The 21480-nt window shown below is 44.6% G+C and overlaps 1 protein-coding gene across 1 annotated transcript in view; it reads left to right on the top strand.

The window, feature by feature from the left end:
- SNRNP40 (small nuclear ribonucleoprotein U5 subunit 40) overlaps positions 1-14896 on the top strand; it is a 33850-nt gene extending 18954 nt beyond the window's left edge. Inside the window, exons 5-10 of the mRNA XM_059376960.1 lie at positions 601-723; positions 5980-6100; positions 8061-8143; positions 10286-10347; positions 13561-13664; positions 14391-14896. Coding sequence (XP_059232943.1) covers positions 601-723; positions 5980-6100; positions 8061-8143; positions 10286-10347; positions 13561-13664; positions 14391-14440 — 543 coding nt within the window. The 3' untranslated portion in view covers positions 14441-14896. The remainder of the gene's footprint in view (positions 1-600; positions 724-5979; positions 6101-8060; positions 8144-10285; positions 10348-13560; positions 13665-14390) is intronic.
- The last annotated feature ends 6584 nt before the right edge of the window (positions 14897-21480 follow it).

Genomic DNA, 21480 nt, shown 5'->3' with positions numbered 1-21480 from the left:
ATGTTTTTTAACGTGAGCCACAGCTCATTAATGCTGCAGTTTGAAAGCACTGGTCTGACATCCTTGCTGTGCAAAAGAGCATATGAACTAAGCAAGCAGAGGATTTCCATTCTAAGGCATGTTGATGAACTATGATTATTCATACTTTAACAAAGGTGTCTGAAAATACAACCAAAGTAATTTGTTACCCCAACTTTCAGATACATTGGCCAAATTACATCACTTCTCACCATGTTAGTAGAATATCCAGACAAGTTTCTGAATGGTGTCCCTGTTAAAAATGTATTTACCTGGGCACCTGGGTGGCTCAGTTGTTTAAGCCACTGCCTTCAGCTCAGGTCATGATCCTGAAGTCCTGGGATTAAATCCCATATCCGGCTGTCTCTGCTTTGCAGGGAGCCTGCTTCTCCTTCTCCCTCTGCCTGCCACTCCTTCTGCTTGTGCATACACTCTCGCTCTCTCTGCCAAATAAATAAATAAAATCTTTCAAAAAAGAAAAAAAATGTATTTACCTCTACAAAATCCTTAAGACTTCAGGATGTACTATGCAATTACTTACAATGATATTTGACCATAGACCCTCCTATTCCTCTGCTTCAGCTGTGGGACATCCGGAAGAAAGCAGCCATCCAGACATTTCAGAACACCTACCAGGTGTTAGCTGTGACCTTCAATGACACAAGTGACCAGATTATTTCTGGTGGAATAGACAACGATATCAAGGTATGTTTAATGTTTGTGTTACACCTCCCTTTCACCTGTCTCCATTCACAGATGGTAGTCTTTTCAAACTTCTGAGTTTGTGATAGCTTTGTACTTTATACCAACTACAAAGAAGATAGTAACTTAAATCTTGTTTTCTTTCTGCCCTATCCTTATTGACTTCTAAGTCAAGGGTTGCATTATAGCATATAAATGCCATCAGGGACCAGACAGTTCATGTGAATTGAGGCCCCATGTGTGGAGTCTGTGAACGTGAAGAGTGCGTTCCCTGGCTAAAGACATTTGCAACCTTTTTTTCCCCCTCACTCTGTTGGCCTGCTGAGATAGCGTTGAATCACCCTGTGATTCTCAACTCTGATCTCTGAGTGTGTCTTTCTCTTTGAGACTGCACAAAGGAAGTTTCAGAGAATCCACAGCCAAGAAAGAGGGAAGGCGGTGATGATGTGAGAGTGGCGGTGGTCCACACAGCAGCACAGTGTACTCGTGCTTTTGACCAATTAACTTGGTTTCTAACCCCAGTTCTGTCATTTTCTAGTTTTTTAGGACTGCAAGCAAGTTCTTTAACAGCCTTTTAATAACCACAATAATAACATCTACTTCATGGGGTTGTAGTGAGGATTAAATGAACTTAATGCATTAATTAGAGCACGTAGCGGTTTCTGGACATAGCAAATGCCAGTGGTTGGAAAGTGTTTTGGGGGTTACACAATTTGTGTCTGTCTTTACATACTGGCTTCCTTAAGTGTTTCAAAGATTCTTGGCCTTCTGTTTTACCTTTAGAGTGATAACTGTAGGTAAATATCCAGCTTCCTACTGTTCCTACCTAAAAATGTAAGACTGTGTGCCCTTCCCTCCCTGCCTCCTCTGCTGCTACTACAGATGAAATGTCCTTGCTTTTGTTTAAAGGTAGTCCCTTCATTGGAAGGATATCGGCTCCTTTTCCCTGACTGGGCCCTCATACCGTCTGTTTTCCCAGATCCTGTTTCCAGTCTGCTCTTCTGTCTTCGCATCATCACTCCGCTGCGCTCAGCTCTTGGCCTTAGGGTGGGGAGTCTTCCTTTCATTCCACTTCCTCCTGTTGTTGCCCTGTCCGTCTTCCCCGTCACAGCCAGACTTCTTTCGTGGTGGTGACAGTAATAATGTTATCGTTACCGTGGGACCCTCACTGTCAGTGTCAGGCCTTGTTCTTCGAGCTTTCTCTTACTCATTTAAGCTTCACAGCACCCTATGAAATAAATGCTATTCACGCCATTTTACAGATGAAGAAACTGAATTAAAAGAAGTCCGGCAAAACCCAGACTCGGGTTTCAGAGTCCTGCTCTTAATGCCTATGAGAAGTGCCCTCTGATGATTGTTCTACACTCACTGTCTTCAGTTCCACCCCATTTCATTCCTCCACTCCATGTCTCCTGATCACTCCTCAGCAGTCTGGCTTCTGCCTCCATTGTTTCATTGGTGACCTTTTCTTCAAGGTCACCAATAATCCTCCTCCCTGTTCCTAAATTCAGTAGATTCTTTTTTTTTTTTTTTTTAAGATTTTATTTATTTATTTGACAGAGAGAAATCACAAGCAGATGGAGAAGCAGGCAGAGAGAGAGAGATAGAGGGAAGCAGGCTCCCCACTGAGCAGAGAGCCCGATGCGGGACTCGATCCCAGGACCCCGAGATCATGACCTGAGCCGAAGGCAGTGGCTTAACCCACTGAGCCACCCAGGCGCCCCTTCAGTAGATTCTTTTAATCTTTAATAGTTGTAACAGTATACTCTCCTACCCCCTCTGGCATATCATTTTCAAATACCTCTGAGAGCCATTCTCTCTATATATACTTGTCAGGTGAACGTGATAACCACTACACTATGGAAACTCTCTATACATATTTGAAATGTCGTTATTCCCCAAGGTCCTTTACTAGGTGCTTCTCACTATATCCCTTTTCCCTGGACAGTTCTCACCTAAGTCCATGGCTTTATCATCTGTATGCTGACTTTATATTTCCGGCCCAGATCTTCAGCTCCAGACCCCTGCATACAGCCAAGCTCTCAACATTCCCCTGCTTAGATGTCCCATAATATTTGAAAATTGACCATTTCCAAAATTTAACTTCCCATCCTTTTTCTATCTTATAACTGTATGGAGGATGTCAAATCAGGGCATAGGAACTTAATTAGATCATCTTAATAGCTAATGCAGTATTTCCCAGAGAGAAGTTTGGGAGCCCATTAGCTTTAGAATCACTAGAGGGCATCTCATACACATGACAGTAGGTTAGTGTCATTAAGTTATTATAATTTTCATACTTTTAAAATTATTAAGAGTGTCTGGCTGGCTCAGTTTGTAGAGCATGTGACTCTTGATCTCAGAGTCATGAGTTCAAGCCCCCCACATTGGGCATAGAGGTTACAAAGAAAAAGAAAAAGAATTCCCATTAAAAAATAATAATAAAATAATTATTAAAGTTTACATATGGCGAAATCAAGTTTGTTTTGTATACAGTTTTATGAATGTTTATGGTTGCATAGATTTGTGTAGCTACCACAAACAAGGTACAGAACAATTTACATCATCCCCAAAATTTTGTAGTGTTCACTTGTGTCAAACCCTCTTTCCATTCCTAACTCATTCCAACCACTGATCTCTTCTTTGTCCTGTAGTTCCTTTTTGTAGAATATCATACAAATGGAATCATACAGTATGTATAACCTTTTGAGACTGGCTTCTTTTCTTTAAGTCTGAGAATTTGATGCCCTCATCTCCACTATGAGGATAGATCAGCTTAAGAGTAATACTCTTGTGCTAGGAAAGCCTTCTTATGACATACAGTGTGGCTTATTCCACATTCTTTATCCTAGACTCTTCCTGGGTCTTCTCTAAACAGATATATTTAATTATGCTATAGTCCTTAAGGGGTACCCGATCCCATTTTAGGATTTGAAGGTTTTCCATGACTTCTCAGACACGCAATGTATGTTATACCTTCTGTCAGGGTAGGCAGTTTCTGTAGACAGCTAATCTCAACTCTGTTCTGAAGGCCGAATTTATCTCACAGAGAATGTGCAAATAAAGTTCTATAAGTACAGTAATAACATATGTCACTAGGTTTTTTTCTAAGAGGATGTCCTTCAGGGGTACCTGGGTGGCTCAGTCAGTTGAGCATCTGACTCCTGATCTCAGCTCAGGTCTTGATCTCAGGGTCAGGAGTCCAAGCCCCATACTGGACTCCATGTTGGCTGTGGAGCCTACTTAGAAAATGAATGAATAAATGAATGACCTTCATATTTCTTTGAGAAGTTCCCTATTTCTAGTGTCATGTAATTTGGTGAATTATTTCCTACTTATTATAACTGTGTTGTTTTTTCTTTTCTTTTTCTTTAAGGTTTTTTGTTGTGTTTTTTTTTTTAATAATCTCTACACACAATGTAGGGCTCAAACTCATGACTCCTAGGTCAAGAGTCACATGCGGGATGCCTCAGTGGCTCACTCAGTTAAGTGTCTGCCTTCAGCTCTGGTCATGATCCCAGGGTCCTGGGATGGAGCCCCATGTCAGTCTCCCTGCTCAATGGGGAATCTGCCCCTCCCCCAAGTATGTGTATGTGTGCACGCTTTCTTTCTCTTTCCAAATAAATAAATAAATACATGAGTAATGAGTAAATAGGAAGTCTATTCTGTCTACAAATATTCAGATTTTTCTGCCAATCCAATGCTTTGTTTTCAGGATTTTTTTTCTTTTTCTTTTTTTTTTTTTTAAGATTCTATATTGGGACACCTGGGTAGCTTAGTTGGTTGAGCTGCTGCCTTTGGTTCAGGTCATGATCCCAGGATCCTGGGATCGAGTCCCACATCGGGCTTCTTGCTCAGCTGGGAGCCTGCTTCTCTCTCCGCCTCTGCCTGCTTGTGCATGCGTTCTCTCTCTCTCTCTCTCTCAAATAAATAAAATCTTTTTTAAAAAATTCTATTTACTTATTTGAGAGAGATGGGACACCTTGGTAGCTCAGTGAGTTAAAGTCTCTGCCTTCAGCTCAGGTCATAATCCCAGGGTCCTGGGATTGACCCTGCATCAGGCTCTCTGCTCAGCGTGGAGCCTGCTTCCTTTCCTCTCTCTGCCTGCTTTTCTGTCTACTTGTGATCTCTGTCTGTCAGATAAATAAATAACATCATTTTTAAAAAATACTATTTATTTGAGAGAGAGAAAGAGCAAGAGCACAGAGAGAGGAAGAAGCAGACTTACCACTGAGCAAAGAGCCCGATGCAGGGCTTGATCCTAGGACCCTGAGATCATGACCTGAGCCAAACGCAGACGCTCAACCAACTGAGCCACCCAGGCACCCCAGAATTTATTTATTTATTTATTTATTTTTTAAAGAATGTACCCAGTAGGAGTGCCTGGATGGCTCAGCGGGTTAAAGCCTCTGCCTTCGGCTCAGGTTATGATCTAGCATGAAAACTCATATTGTTGATGCCCACTAACCAGAGACCCAAACATTCACTGAACAACTGATTTGGGCACTTGGAAAATATCTTGCTTAAATTAGTTCTTTCTGCCACAAATCCCAGATACACATTGATTGTGCACAAACAATGTGTGCAGGCCACAAGAAGGAAGGTCTGGAAATGGTGCCCAAGTGTCGGGGCAACTGGCTTTTGGCTCAGATCATGATGCCAGTGTCCTGGGATGGAGTCCGGCTTTGGGCTCCTTGCTCAGCAGGGAGCCTGCCTCTCTTTCTCCCTCTGCTTACCACTCTGCCTGCTTGTGCTCTCTCTTTCTCAGTCAAATAAATAAATAAAATCTTTTTTAAAAAGATTCTCTCTTGGGGTGCCTGGGTGGCTCAGTGGGTTAAGCCTCTGCCTTCGGCTCAGGTCATGATCTCAGGGTCCTGGGATCGAGTCCCGCATCCCGCTCTCTGCTCGGCAGGGAGCCTGCTTCCACCTCTCCCTCTGTCTGCCTCTCTGCCTACTTGTGATCTGTCTGTCAAATAAATAAATAAAATCTTTAAAAATCTAAAAAAAAAAAAAAAGATTCTCTCTTTCCCTCTCCCTCTGCCCCACCCATACCCGCGCTCATGCTCTCTCTCTAAAAAAGTTTTTTTTAAAGACGAGGTTTTTTTCCTCTTGACAGAAATCCTCTATTTTGTGCTAAATACTGGGCCCACAGCCAGATGGAGAGGGGATACCAGTTTCTCCAGGCAGTTGACTCTTTAGTAACTATGTTTCTTTGCTATTCTCAATTTGATTTCTGGGAGTACCTTTTTGTTTTTGTAGGTCTGGGACTTGCGCCAAAACAAGCTAACCTACACCATGAGAGGCCATGCAGATTCGGTGACTGGCCTGAGTTTAAGTTCTGAAGGCTCTTATCTCTTGTCCAACGCAATGGACAATACAGGTAACTATGGAAAGGAAAGCTCTCCAAGGGTCCAGACGCTGTGGACCTCAAGGTCTGCATGGAAAGTGGGCATTGGGTACTAGAAATGTGTACTGGGATACATGTGAATCCAAAGAAAGAGTCGGGGCGCCTTAGTGGCTCGGTGGGTTGAGCCTCTGCCTTCGGCTCAAGTCATGATCTCAGGGTCCTGGCATCAAGCCCCATATCAGGCTCTCTGCTCAGCAGAAAGCCTATTTCTTTGCCTACTTGTGATCTCTGTCTGTCAAATAAATAAATCTTTAAAAAACAAAACAAAAAGAAAGAGTCAAGGGTGGTTCACAGGTTTCTGCCAGGGCAACTGGGAGAACACATTGTAATAGAAAAGTCAAGAAGCCAGGATTCTAGTCCCAAATCTGCCTACTCTAATCCTCGGGAAACTTTGCTTACAGCTTTTAAGACCTGTTTCAGCTCTGGTATGCTGTGGAGCCAGGCATTGTACGAGAAGCTCCTGGTGATTAGTAGATTGTTGAGATCCATCCAAAGCAGTTCTCGAGCATTACAGAGAGCACCAAACTTGAATGACCAGTAGAGCTGCTGGTAGAGTTGCATTCTGTCCCCCAGTGTGCCCTCCCTCCCTGCTCCAAAGCCCTGGTGGGATGGGAATTGAACAGTAAAACGTTGCAACATTCTGCATTCACACAAATAGATGCTTCTCTGCTTGTTTTTGAGTTGCCACGTGGGAGGATGGGTTTACTATTAACAAAAAAGAAGGTGGATTATATGCTTAATATTGGGAGAATTTAGAGATAACCGCCCCCCCCCGCCTCCGTGTACAAGTTCATAGGCTTGTCAGAAACAGAAATGCTTTCACTGACATTTTTGTAATGAAGACAGTGCCTAGCACTCAGCGGGTGTTGAGTAAGTAGTTCTTGAATGAATGAACACCCTTACCTTCTGACTGTATTCTCACCTTAATAGCAAACTTTCACACCTACCTTCACTCTCTGTGCCTATCTGAATCCTAGGATTGTTATGTTTATTACACTCAGTTAAAATGACATCCCTTGAATTCCACTATTGATAAAGGATTTGTTACCAACAGCTGTAGCCACTGCTTACTGTGCTGTTTATATCCTGATTTTTATGTATTTGCCATTAACAAATTCTAGCGTTGTTCACAGTAAGGAATGATGAGGTTCCCTAAATGGTTATTAAAGTAATAAGAATTTTTTGTTATAGCTGTTTAATAAAATGACAAAATCCTTATTTTTATCTATTGCCTCTATTCTTTTAGAGTCCTGGTATATGTATCATCTTATCTGGTCCTTAATGTACTCTTGTAAAAAAGAAAAAGAACAAGTGGTATTCTCATCTTACAGAGACTAAACTATAACCTTACTTTTTACCTAATACCACCCATACATATAACAGCTAGAATGAGAATCAGAGTTCATTTTTTCTAACTATTAGTATAATACTCTCTTAGTATAACTTGACCTTGCTCAAGTCTAGACTGTCCGGTGTCCCTATGAGCAAAATTAGTCCTGTGTTTGGTTTTTATAGATTGATTGTCACAGTAGTCAGTGGCATTTAGATTGTCATATTAAAGCTTTGTTAAATGTGGCTTTTTTGGGTTGGCAGAGGAATCATCTGCCAATGTTTTGTTAATGTCACACCCAGCTACTTTCTGTTGCAGACCCCCAGCAGTGCACTTGGCATTTCCCCTTCCTGCCAGCTCAGCTTTCCACTGTGCCCTTAGACCCTGTTAATGGAATTTGAATGCATTTTATGCCTGTTTAGGGGGGGAAAGAGCCTTATCATGTACCTTATAATATACTGTGTTGGCCTTCCTTCAGGAAAGAGGAAACAGCAGGAAACAGGAAAACAGAAACCAGGAAACAGCATGTGTCATTGACATGACGTTGATTGCAGCTGGGTTCTCAGGAAACCTCTGGCCCATAACTTTTTGCTCTGTTTGCAGTGCGGGTCTGGGATGTCCGGCCATTTGCTCCTAAAGAGAGGTGTGTGAAGATATTTCAAGGAAATGTGCACAACTTTGAGAAGGTAAGTTCTGCATGGCAAAGTGTTTTACTGTCCATTTGACTCAAAGATAACATTTAACATAGTGCCAAGAGCAGTATTTACATATATCAAATCATTACGTTGTATACCTAAAACTAAAACTATGTTCAATGTCAATTATATCTCAATTCAGGGGGGATAAAAGGGGGTGGCACTAAGGGTAGAGGGTGGTAGCTCTACTAAGAAGGGGCTGCATTTCAGTTAACACTGTTCTTCATCAAAACTGTTCTTGTGGGGAGCCTGGGTGGCTCAGTGGGTTAAGCCTCTGCCTTCAGCTCAGGTCATGATCTCAGGGTCCTGGGTTCGAGCCCCAGATTGGGCTCTCTGCTCAGCGGGGAGCCTGCTTCCCCCACCCCCCCACCCACCCCCGCCTGCCTCTCTGCCTACTTGTAATCTCTCTCTCTCTCTCTGTCAAATAAATAAATAAAATCTTAAAAAAAAAAAAAAAAAAAAAAACTGTGCTTGCCTGGGTGGCTCAGTTGGCTAGGCAACTGCCTTTGGCTCAGGTCAGGATTCCAGGGTCCTGGGATCAAGCCCCCACATGGGGCTCCCTGGTCAGTGAAGGGCCTGCTTCTCCCTCTGCCGCTCCCACTGCTTGTGCTCTCCTGCCCTCTCATTCTGTCAAATAAATAAATTAAAAAACTGTTCTTGCCAGAAATAAAGCTAATGGAAGCATAGGGAGGAAGGCAGGTGGGACCCCCTTTTTTTTTTAATTTTAAGATTAATTTAAGATTTCTGACTTCAACAAGATAGTGTTATCCTTTTAGTTCTTTGGCAACTTTGACCCTCTGGTCAGTGTTCCATATGGAACCCAGCCTTCCTGGCTATTACTCATGGTGGCTTCCCTCACCTTCCCAGTGCCCACTCATAGGGCCCTGAGAATATATCCCTCTTCTCAGTATGGATCATGGCCCAAAGTTTGAGAGAATTTTTTCTGTACCAGGTCAGCTCTTAATAGCAGCTTTTCCTCCAGATAATTTGTTAATAGAGACATATGGTTTTCTTTTGAGAGTCTGTTTGATTCAGTTTCACTTTATAAATCAGATCTTAGGGCACCTGGTGGCTCAGTCCGTTAATTGTCTGCCTTTGGCTCAGGTCATGATCCCAGGGTCCTGAGATTGAGTTCCACACCAGGCTCCCTGCTCTGCAGGGAGTCTGCTTCTCTCTCTGCCCCTCCCCCCACTGGTTCTCTCTCACTCGCTCTCACTCTCAAATAAATCTTTAAAAAAATTGTTTTGTTTTTTAAGATTTTATTTATTTATTTGACAGATAGAGATCATAAGTAGGCAGAGAGGCAGGCAGAGAGAGACGGAGAAACAGGCTCCCCGCTGAGCAGAGAGCCCGATGTGGGACTCGATCCCAGGACCCTGGGATCATGACCTGAGCCGAAAGCAGAGGCTTTAACCTACTGAGCCACCCAGGCGCCCCATTAAATAATTCTTATTTTTTGTTGAATTTGGTTTTATTTTTATTTTCCTTCAAGATAAAATTATTAATGAGGATCAAAATAAATATGGAGCAAAGGAAGTCTCCATTTGTAGGCGGAATAAAACTTTGTTGCCAGTTCCTCTCTTAATTTACTATAAATTAAACATTTTCTAACATTGGTTTGTATGTTATATGAAATAAAATATGTGGTCTTAGGCCACAGAATATAAAATAATGACAATTTGAAGTCTCAGGGCACCTGGGTGGCTCAGTGGGTTAAGCGTCCAGCTCTTGATTTTGACTCAGGTCATGATCTCAGGGTTGTGGGATCAGGTCCCACACTGGGCCCCCACACTAGGTGTGGAGCCTGCTTAAGATGCTCTCTCCCTCTTCCCTGACCCTCCCCTTAAAACAGAAAAAATGAAAGAAAGAAATTTAAAAAGTTTTGGGAGTTTGGGAGAGGCTGCTTGGTTATGGACATTGGGGACGGTATGTGCTATGATGAGTGCTGTAAAGTGTGTAAACCTGGCAATTCACGGACCTGTACCCCGGGGGGTAATAATACATTATATGTTAATAAAATATAAAAATTTTTAAAAATAAAAACTTAAAGTCTTTCAGTGATTTTATAGTCTAGTAAAGAGGGGCTTGGTACATTACTGTATTCATTGAATTCCTGCTTATTCACCTTTGTAGAATCTTCTGAGATGCTCTTGGTCACCTGATGGAAGTAAGATAGCAGCTGGTTCAGCTGACAGGTAAGGGTTGCCGGGTGTGAGGTGAAGAGTAACGGAGCGGCAGGTCCCCTGTTATGCGTGATCCGAGCTGGAGCAGACACAGAGCTACGGCTGTGCTCGGAGAGGGATCCGTGTGCGGTGTGAAGGGCCTGAGCATCACATCAGACAGGCGCAGCGTTGCCCGTCTGGATGCATTTTCGACGGGAAGGGCAAACACTTGCTTCACTTCTGTTGGATTCCCTCTGCCATCAGGGTGAAGTCTAGGCTCCTAATCTGGCTCCCGTTTCCCTCTTCAGAGTCTTCCGTGGTGCTTCAGTTCATCAGATACGTGTTGTGTACTCGCCTCCCCCACCATTGCCGCAGTGCTTCAGTCACATGGAACGTTCCCTGTCCTTACACCCCCTGTGCCTCCAGGCTTCTCTCTCATGTTCCCTCTTTCTCTAGACTTGAGTATCTCTCTAGAAATCGCCTCTGTGTTCTGTCTGTAAACTTTCCCTGGCCCTCTCTCTCCCTTTCCTGTGGGGTAGCACTAATCACTCTGCTCTCTGCTCTGTCGTCACACCTTACACAGCCAGCCTTTATCAGCATTCATCACATCTTACAGTGAGACAAACACAGTGGGGCACCCTCACTAAGTTATTTGCTCCGGGAGGTCAGGCAATGAGTGTTAGACATCCGGAGCGGTATTTGACCTATTCTAAGCACTTAGTGAATATTACATGAATGAATTCCTAACTCGAGGACAGCAGTCAGCTCTTAGCCTGCATATCAACTCAGCTATTGATAACTGGCTGCCATGCTGAGGATGATTCAGAGCTGGGTGTGAGTACAATAGGGCCATGATTGCTAGATGCGGGAGCTAGGTGTTTTTCAGCCCCGGGCTGAATTCAGAGATGTTGAGACTTTCCTAGCTGTCAATTTAAACTGGCTCAGCCATTCAGTGATGAATTAGAGAAGGGAGCCTAGATGCCTGGGTGGCTCAGTCGGTTAAGTGTCTGCCTTCGGCTCCGGTCATGATCCCAAGATCCTGAGAACCAGAAAAACCAGGGGTGTTTTCTAGGGGTCAAGGGTCCACATGCAAACAGGTTTGCATCCTGGTGGTATAGAAAGCTGCCTTGCAGAGGGAATCTGAGGGATTTTTAGTAGGCAGGTTGCTAAGGAAGACCTTAAGAAACGGACCCACAGCCTAAGGTGTGTTCTGACAGAATAAGAACCAATTTAAGCGTTTTTACATCATTTTCAGTGGTGATACTTTTTTATGTAGTTAAGCTTTTACATGATATTTGCCTAAGCTTTTGTTTTGAGCAGTTTGTTTCTGCCATTGACCCTTTCTAACTTTCAGTGTCCTCTTCCTTCTTTCCCTCCCCACTGTTCCTTTAAACCTTACATGGGGGCCTCATGGCTCTGGCCTGGGCACAGGCCATGTGTCTCCATGCTGGGGTTGGCCACGTTTCACAGGCCACCTCTCCAGTTAGCCCCAAGTCAGCAAGCAGCTCTGTTATATAAGGAACCTGGTTCCTGCCAATTGTTGCCATGCCAAAGTAAGGGGAGGACAAGGAATCCTCTAAATTTAGCATCTAACTGGTGGCCATAGAGAGTGAGGCCTTCAAGTAAACCCTTGGAGATCTTGCTGGCTTTTATGTGCCTGGGAAATGTGTCCTCAGAAGATTGCTTTTCAGCTTGGCCTGGATTTGGCAAGTTTCCCCTCTCTACTTGAAAATCACCTCCCTCCTCATGTTCAAAATCAAAACCCCTCAACAGTTCCTATCCAGGACTGTGGGAAGACTGGCCAGTCTGTCTGCCGTGAATTAGTCAGCCTATTGTCTTCATGTTCATCTGTTGTGATCATGAATGTACTCGTCATAACAGCATCTGTCCTTCTGTGTGCCAAGTGCTTCACATAGGTCATCTCGTCACTTCTCTCAACCAAGCTGTGGGCTCAGTGTAGTCTCCATCATCACAGTGAAGGAGAGAGGAGTTCAGATAAGTTAAATACTTGTCTAAGGTTACTTAATGAGTAAATGGATACATGAGACTTGAGCCCAGGTCTTCAGACTCCTGAGCTCAGACTCTGTTACTCTGCCATATCATCTTGGGGGCATTATTTGCTCTTAGCAAGGAAGAAGACCGCAGGAAGAACATGAACATCAGAGCCAAGGAGTCTGGAGACAGATGAGCTTCCTGCTTCCTCCCCATCTTGCTTGGAAATTTTATTTAGTTCCTGTGGAGTGTGGTCCTTGAGAGCTAAACAGTGCAAGTAAGAAGCTCGTATTTAGTTGTATTTTAGACCAAAAATGGAATGTCACATCAGCACCAGGCATTTTATAATCAAATACTGGTGACTATACCCTTTTTGGGTTGACTGAACAAAACAAATATGTAAATGATATTTATAACCTGCTTGAAAACCACCAGCCCTTTAAATTTACCAACAGATCATTTTTGCATGGTCATATGAAGATTATGTCTCTTTATTTTACCCTTCAGCCCAAAATGACCCAAGCAAGGTTGAAGGTCATAAGAACTTCTGAGGAGTGAGGGGAAGTAGAAGACGTGAGGGTGGTAAGAGAAAGGAGAATACCGGCGTTCTCATTTTAGTTCTGTCGCTAAGCCACTGATGAACTGTGTCGCCTTGGAAGAGTCATTGTTCTTAGCCTTCTTATCTGTAAATTGAATTCAGACTAGCTGGTCTGGTCATGGGATTCCCATGAGTTCAGTGCAGGGTTGGTCAAGTATATATTTGGGTTGTGTTATACTGCAGAAATTTTCTGTCCCTTCTCTGGGCTCTGTGATTTGAATGCAGTACTGAGAAGCTCTACAGGATTTGCAACCGAGGCTCCCAGCCTGCCGTAGTTAGGTTACCTATAAGACTTCCTGGACGAATAGCAGGTGCTCTTTAAGATTTCTGTGTGGGGACCATAGGAATAACTGTCCTTCTTCCTTGTTCTTTCCTATCTCAAAAGTTTACATTTGAAATACCAGTAATGCTTATGATTTTAGTTATTCCTGTATCTCTGTTCAGTTACTCGGAGGCAGGGTCCATCCCTTATTCAAAAATCTGTATTTCTGGTTTCTAAATTCTAAATTTCTACATTCTAAAGCTAGTTCCAAAACACAGTTGAGTAAGTAAGGGTAATAAGTAAATCTTTGCTTCCATTTCTCTTAAAAAGCCAGGCCTCTGCCCTCCCCTGAGCTCTAGGAAGCTCTAGCATTGTGCATCACGGTACTTTGCAGGTTCGTGTATGTGTGGGACACGACAAGCCGGAGGATTTTGTACAAGCTGCCCGGACATGCCGGCTCCATCAATGAAGTGGCTTTTCACCCAGATGAGCCCATCAGTAAGTCTGTCCTAACTTTGGGGTAAGGGAAACTATGGGAACCTCCCTAAAGGGGCCCTGAAAATACCAAGGCAGAGGTGGGTGTCTGTTGTATGTGAATTTCCATGTGGGCTTTATGGCCATCCATTGACAGTCTCGCCGTGGTTTTAAATGGTGGACAGGAAGAACATATTCCATCTTTTTAATCTCAAAGGGAGTCTGGTTAATCTATTTCTAGTTCTCTTGAGTTTATATGCTTCAAGTCTGGTGCAGTGATATATTTGGATAAATAATATTTCTTAATATTCAACTATAAGTTGCAATTTAACCTTTTATTGACTAGCTAATTAAACAGTGGACCTTGAATTTAAGGAGAGAGCGTAACTTTCTCCCAGGCTAACTATAACAAGCGGAAACACGTTTGCAGAATGTCTGACACAGACATTGATTCTTCCCTGGAATGGCTGAGAAGGTCTTTTTCACAAGGTTTGGCTGACACGGGACATCAGGGTTTAGACCCTGATAATGCATTTACCATAGCACAGTCCACCCTGTGGTTTCAAGAGGACTTGGATTGAAAAGCCAGGCTACCGTTTCCTGTGAGCAGTGTTGAAGAGGAGGGGAATTTAAACTAAACCCAATTGCTCTTTTATACCAAAATTGGCTCTTGACACAAGAGCCCTTGAGCACCGAGTCTCCTTGAGCCTTCATTAGTTCCAGTTATCTTCTCCATTCTCCTCACCCCAGTCCTCTCAGCGTCCAGCGACAAGAGACTGTATATGGGGGAGATTCAGTGAAGACACAGGAAGGAAGAACCACCGGCTGCTTGACCCTGAGACCTCAGGTGGCATGAGTGGCATCCAGCGGGGCCCAGGCCAGCAGCTCCCTTCGGATGAAGATCGTTCCTAGCAAAAAGCAAGGAGGAGGTGGCCATATTCCAGCAACCACTGCTATCCCGTTCCACAGGATGATTAAGGCAAGCTGACAGTGGCCTCTAAAAACCACCGGCCAGATTTCAGGGACTGTTTGGGTTTTTTCCTTTTTTTTTTAAGTAAGAGTTTTTCAAAGAGACAGACATGGATTGGTTTGTAGTTTCCTGTTTCCTAATCCAGGCCGAAAACAGGGAATGTGACTGAAATTTGTTTATTGGGAATTTTTTTTTTAATTCAATAACTGGCTTGTATGATATTTTTCTTTCTGTGTTTCTCTGAGTCATTTTGTATTAAAAACCAAATAGATGCCTTTTTACAAGAGCCATGTGGATTGGATTTATTGTTGTCTTTGAAGCTTGATTGCTGTAAATCTGAGCTAGGCAAGATGTGGCCAGGGGAATACAGTCCATTTAAACTTCCAAGATGCTATTTACAGGTTTACAGGGATGTCTAGGGTTTTCCCCCCTTTTCTTCTTTTTAGATTTACTCCCATGAAGATTAATTCCTAGAGAATAATTATCCATAACAAACAGTTTCTCACCTACTAGATCCATAGCAGTCAAGAAGTGTAAAGTCTAAAAGAACCTAGTTTCTGTACACTTTGACATGCTCTTTAAGGAACAGGGTCTGTTTCCTACTCCGCCTTCTGCCAAAAACACTGTTCTGAGCAGCAGTCCCTACAGTCAGGCTCCCTGAGTGGGCACGGGATTGGGGGCAGCCTCAGCCGGTAGGAGTGGCGGGCTGGAATGCTGCAGCAGACTCAGCTCAGAAGCAACAGGAGCAAGTTGTGCGGTACCTGGACTAGGACAGCATCTGAGATTTTTTTGCACTTCTGCTTCCTTGTCCTTCCTAAACTGACAAGGACATTGAAAAATGCTGTTAGTTGCTTTCTACCCTCAAAACAGGTCACTGTCTCCCTAGATCACTGGGTGACTGTGCCCAGTGCACACACACCGGCACTAGTGGATCCCAGCTGGCACAGGGGCGTGGTATGTGCCTTCTGGGAACCTCCTGTCTCGACACAGAGGTCTTCAGACCTGCCGCCTGTTTGGAACGTGTGGTTTTGTACATTGAGCTCCCAAACCTGAATCATCTGTTTATCTCATTGTAAGACTGAGTATAGTTCTAAGTGAGCACACCTCCAAGACTTATTTAAGTCATTAATGAAGGAACCAACAGGATAATAAAGCTGTCAAACCAGTTACTTTTCATAGAGTGAATGAATTTTGGATAACATGCACTGGAAACAAAGTAATTTATTGTGCCTGCCAGAGTTCAGGAAGTCTCAACAGGTGATGGGATCCTGCTCACACTGGGACTCAGAGAATGGGCAAGGGCATTGCCAGGTGGACAACGAACAGGTGCCTTCCAAGAAACTACAGGCACAAGCTTGAAAGCTTCGCACATTTCCTGAACCGAAAGAACTTCAGCTTGGGAGAGTTTGTCCTTCATGTACTAGATCCTATAGGTTAAGGTTTCCTAAAGTGTATTCCACAGAACAGTTTCCCCCATACATTAGTGACCTTAGGACATAAAGTCCCCATGCTCAGATAAGTTTGGGGGTAACCTGGGTTAAATAAAGTGCAGTTTCTTTGCTGCAGGACGGCTCAGAGCCTTTAAAACAAACTAGAGAGGTGCCTGCATGGCTCATTTGGTTAAGCATCTGCCTTCAGCTCAGGTCATGATCCCAGGGTCCTGGGATCAAGTCCCACATCAGTCTCCTTGCTCAGTGAGGAGCTTGCTTCTCCCTCTCCCTCCGCCTGCCACTTCCCCTGCTTGTGCTCTCTCCCACTCTCTCTCTCTCTGTGTGTCAAATAAATAAATATTTAAAACACACACACAAACTATAGAGGGATCTTCACAGGGAGTGGTGACTGAGATTTCAGGCGTGAGCAATAATTACACAGAAGGTTATGCCTTTAACCGGATTAGATTTGGCCAACATGGTCCGCAAGCTGCTCCTCACACCTCTAACACTCTCACATTACTCCCGAATCCCTCTCGAGCACCAGACCCCTCCCCTATCTCTGTCTTGGCTTAGGGGAGAACAAGACTTGAACCTTAACACCGCACTTTCAAAGCCTACCAGTCCCTTGAGAAGTTGACTGCGCCTGGGAGAGACCAAGGCCCTGGAGACTGCTAGGCTTTCCTCTAACCTCAGCCTCTTTGCCCCTCCCAAGTGCCTTCTTCAAAGGCTGGATAGAAGCCATTAGCAGGAAATAGCAGCACCATTTAGAATTTGCAGGGAATAGCGGCCCTAGCCTGGGGAATAAGGATTTGAGTATAAAACATCCCTAGAGGGTGCAAATTGTATTCTCACTTTGGGAGAGATAGATTGCTCCCGAATGAGTAATGGCATCTCTGGTCTTCAGTTAATTTCCCTTTATGACTTCCACAGTCTCTAGCACTTAATACCATTGGCACTTAAAGAGCCAAATCTTTTTTTTTTTTTTTTTCCACTGGGTGGTTGAGTTTGGTGGGCTGAGCTCTGAGGGAGGTGGATTTGGACAGGTCGGGAATCTTACCAGAGTGGCTTCTTCACAGCAAAACTCCGGTTGTTTCTCACCAATAGACCTGGAGTCTACTGCTTGTTAATATCTCAGAAGCGTGTGAACAGGAAACTGGGGTGTGAGAGAGAAAGAGCAATTTGGGGCTGCAGGCAGTGGAGCCACAGGGAAAGGCCATCAGGCCATTGGAGTTAGGACAGAATTGCTCTTTCCAAGAGACTTTAGGGCTTGACAGCTGTGTCCCAGGACACAGGGAGGGACCTGACTTAAAAGACAACTCCTGTTCCTGTGGGACTAAATGAAGCCAATCTGAGCTCTGAGCCTGCCCTCTGCCCTCCAGTCAGTTGTCTCAGTATCCCAGGTGCACCCGCTCTCTGTCAATCCCTGAGCTGCCCCAAACTCTCTTCCTTTGTTCCAGGCTTCAACTTTCCCTCACTTGCCTCTGACAACCACTTAGACTCTCAGATCTTCTTTAATTTTATCCTCTAGACCAGTAGTTCTCAACTCAGCAGTTTTGCCTCCCAACGGACATTCAGCAATGTCTGGAGACTTCTGATTGTCACAAACGGAGGGATCCTGTGCACGTCCAGTGAGCAGGGGCCAGAATGGCTCAAAGAATGAGCCTCCGAAAGGTCGGCGATGCTCTTGAAAAACCCTGCTTCAGGGGCGCCTGGGTGGCTCAGTGGGTTAAGCCGCTGCCTTCGGCTCAGGTCATGATCTCAGAATCCTGGGATCGAGTCCCGGATCGGGCTCTCTGCTCAGCGGGGAGCCTGCTTCCCTCTCTCTCTCTCTCTCTGCCTCTCCATCTACTTGTGATTTCTCTGTCAAATAAATAAATAAAATCTTTAAAAAAAAAAAAAAGAAAGAAAAACCCTGCTTCAGAACCATGATTCTCAAAGTATGCTTTCTGGGACGGCACCAGCAGTGGCATCTCCTGAGGACAAGCTAGAAACGCACGTTCTAGAGCCCCATCCAAGATCTACTGAACCAGAAGTTTAGGGGGAAGAAAGTCTTCAGCCATTTGTTTTCACAAGCCCTGCAAGTGATGCGAAGCAAGCTGGCGAGCCCCGGCTCCACGGGCTCAGAGAGTTGTAATCTTTCTTAGGAGAGCCACAGGCTTCTGTTTACTCATTAATAGCTGCCCCTGAGTATGTGTTTAGCTGTTCTTTCTGGCTCGGTGCTGTCCATGCATGATCTCATTTGATTGTCAAACGGGGCAACAGGTTCAAAGAGGAGTAAGACCCAAGGTTAACCAGCTAGTGAGTAGCAAAGCCAGAATGTCAATCCAACGACAGCTCCTACCTCTTCACCACCTTGTAGCCCTCGTGGCTTTTCGCCTTGAATGCAGATTAGAATCAGCGGGTGAGTCTTTAAAACTCCAGATGCTCACTTAGATCATGCCCTGGGCCAGTTAAATCAGAATCTCCAGGGTGAGCATGAGTATTTTTAAAGCTTCCTTAGGTGATTGCAATATGAAATCAAGGTTAAGGATATTAACATTAGCCATGTCTACAGTCATAGCCAGGAGGGCAGCATAAAGCCAAACTGACTTCCCCTGCCACCTCTGGATCTCTGGGAAACCTCTGCTCGGACATGTGGTCTGTGTGAGCTTACACCCACTTCTACACCCGTGGCTGAGCTGAAACTTTGGACCAGAGATCAGAGGTTGATCCACTGTGATCAGTGATCATCTGTGCCTGATGACTTGGGGTTTGTTTAGAAAAAAGACCTGTGACTTCCATTCAGAACCCCTGGGACAGCATCCAAAGGTGCCAGAGCTAGAAAGGGCCTTCCGGGTGCTCGGGTCATCTGGTCCAGCCTCAGCTTACAGGAGGGGAAACTGAGAGGAGTTATGGGTTTTCCAAGGTCACATCCATATTATGAAGTCAGGGGGTTTGCTCACTCGGGAAAGAGTTATTTAACACCCCTCTGTGACAGGTGCTGTGGCAGGCTCTGAGAATACAGAAATGATAGTCATAGTCTTTTGGGGAGTTGCTAGGGGAGAATGGTGGGGAGAAAAACAAAAGCCAGGACCTCTCAAACTTTTCCCCTTGTGTGTCCTTAATGATGGAGAAGAATAAACTGGGGAAGGAGAGACTTGAAATTAATAACTTTGAAATGTTACCTTGGGGCGCCTGGGTGGCTCAGTGGGTTAAAGCCTCCACCTTCAGCTCAGGTCATGATCCCAGGATCCTGGGATTGAGCCCCGCATTGATCGGGCTCTCTGCTCAGCAGGGAACCTGCTTCCCTTCCTCTCTCTGCCTGCCTCTCTGCCTACTCGTGATCTCTGTCAAATAAATAAAATCTTTAAAAAAGAAAGAAAAGAAACATTACCTTAAACCTAAAATGTAAGACCCCCCACTTACTATTTTGAAAATATTCAAACAAAATTTGAAAGATTAATATAGTGAATATCTATATGCCCCACCTAGATTTGATAATTCAACAATCTCTCTCTCTGTCACACAACATATATACAACTTTCAGTGACTATTGAGAGTAAGAGACGTCATACTTCTTCACTCCCAAATATTCCCAAATACTTCAGCAAGCATCTCCTAGGAATTTTCTTCCATAACCCCAGTTAACATTACCACGACTACGAAAATTAGCAGCAATCTGTAATACTGTCCAATGATCATATTAAAATTTCCTCTGTATCAAAAGTGTCTTTTTTAGGGGCGCCTGGGTGGCTCAGTCAATTAAGCCTCTGCTTTCAGCTCGGGTCATGATTCTGGGGTCCTGGGATCGAGCCCCACATCCCACTCCCTGCTCAGTGGGGAATCTGCTTCTCTCTCTCTTTCCTGCTCCTGCTCTCTCTTGCTATCTCTGTCTGTCCAAAAAATAAAATCTTTTTTTTTTTAATGTCTGTTATAGCTGTTTTTTTTTTTTCAATCTGGAATCAATTGAGTTTCATGTGTCTGGCTATTCTGTCTCTCTAGTGTCTCTTAACTCAGAGCAGTCCCCCTACCTTTTTCCTAGAGAAATTGACTGTTTAAATGTGCGTGGTTTTGTGTGCTGCTTCCTAACGTAGCTGTACTTGTTTTACACTAATAAATGTTTTAAATGACTGAGCACCAAGTAAAATTGACACTCCAGAAAAAGGTACCACATTTATCTGCATTTTGTGTCATCTCATGCCCTCCTTTTTGGAAAAGATACAAATAAGCAACTCAAACAGAATCTAATCCATCCTGGAGGCATGCCTATAAGCCAGGGACAGTGCCTGAGGAGGAGTTAGCGGTAAGTTGTACTGAGAGTTAGAATGTGGGGAGAAGGGGCGCCTGGGTGGCTCAATGGGTTAAGCCTCTGCCTTCAGCTCAGGTCATGATCCCAGGTCCATTAGGGAGCCTGCTTCCCCCCTCTCTGCCTACTTTTGATCTCTGTCAAATAAATGCATTTTTTAAAAAAAGAACCTGGGGAGATGGGAGGGAGCTGGGAGCCGGGAAGTACAGCCTGGATAGTGGAAAAAACAGGGACAGTAGCACAGATCACCAAATCGGGAGTGTTCAGAAATGACACACAGCACATGGCGGGAACAGCATGGTGGAGGCGTGACAGGCAGATGAGTAGGAACCTTGGAAAGCTCTGGAGGAGCCAGATTGCAAAGGGTCATGAAAGCCAGTGTGGCAGCTCTGGGCTGGTCTTGCAGAAAGGGAGCCAGTCCAGTTTTCTCCCTACTCTGACAAGGACACCTGATGAGGCTTGGCTTCCGGTTCTGGGTACCCTCCCAGAAGATCTTTGTGAGGAACAGCTTTGGGAACCATGCAAGACAGATCAGTGTCTTCATACACCAGATGGCCACGCTGGAGAAAAGAAAAGGCTCTTCCTCTGGGGGGCTTCAAAGTGCAGAGCCCAGACGAAGTGGACTAGAAGACAGCAGCTTTGCACAGCTTTGCGCTGTATCGATTTAGAGGGCTTAAGCGGCTCACAGACTCCCCAGGGGCGTCTATTACAAGGTACCTGTAAGCAGGTCCTGTCTGCAGAGATTGGGTTTGAGCCGGGCTGGTGTGGGGCCCAGGTTCAAGGGCAGGTCTACACACTAACGCTGGGAGCTACGCAATTAGAGGACCCCTTTCCCAGCTCCACTGTTCTATGATTCTAGATGGCCATTTGCCCCAGACTTGAAGATGCTAATTTTAGGATTCAGTGCATTGTTGTGAAAGGACACCTGGGTGAGGGATGGGGAGCCAGCAGGGGATTGGGAATCCTTTTAGAGCCTGGGGTCGGGAGGCCTGAGCTAACCCTGTCTGTCCTTCCTATCCCAGGGGATCCCCCAGACAAGTGCAGCCCCAGCACAGCACCATGAAGGCCCAGCCAAGTACAGGGCTGACTGGAGAGGCCAGCCCCACGCATCCCCAGCTCAGGTGCCCCGAGGGCAGACTTTAACTAGAAGCC

This window comes from Mustela nigripes, chromosome 14, assembly GCF_022355385.1.
Source record: "Mustela nigripes isolate SB6536 chromosome 14, MUSNIG.SB6536, whole genome shotgun sequence".
Classification (NCBI taxonomy): Eukaryota; Metazoa; Chordata; class Mammalia; order Carnivora; family Mustelidae; genus Mustela; species Mustela nigripes.
This window is presented reverse-complemented; position numbering and strand designations above follow the sequence as displayed.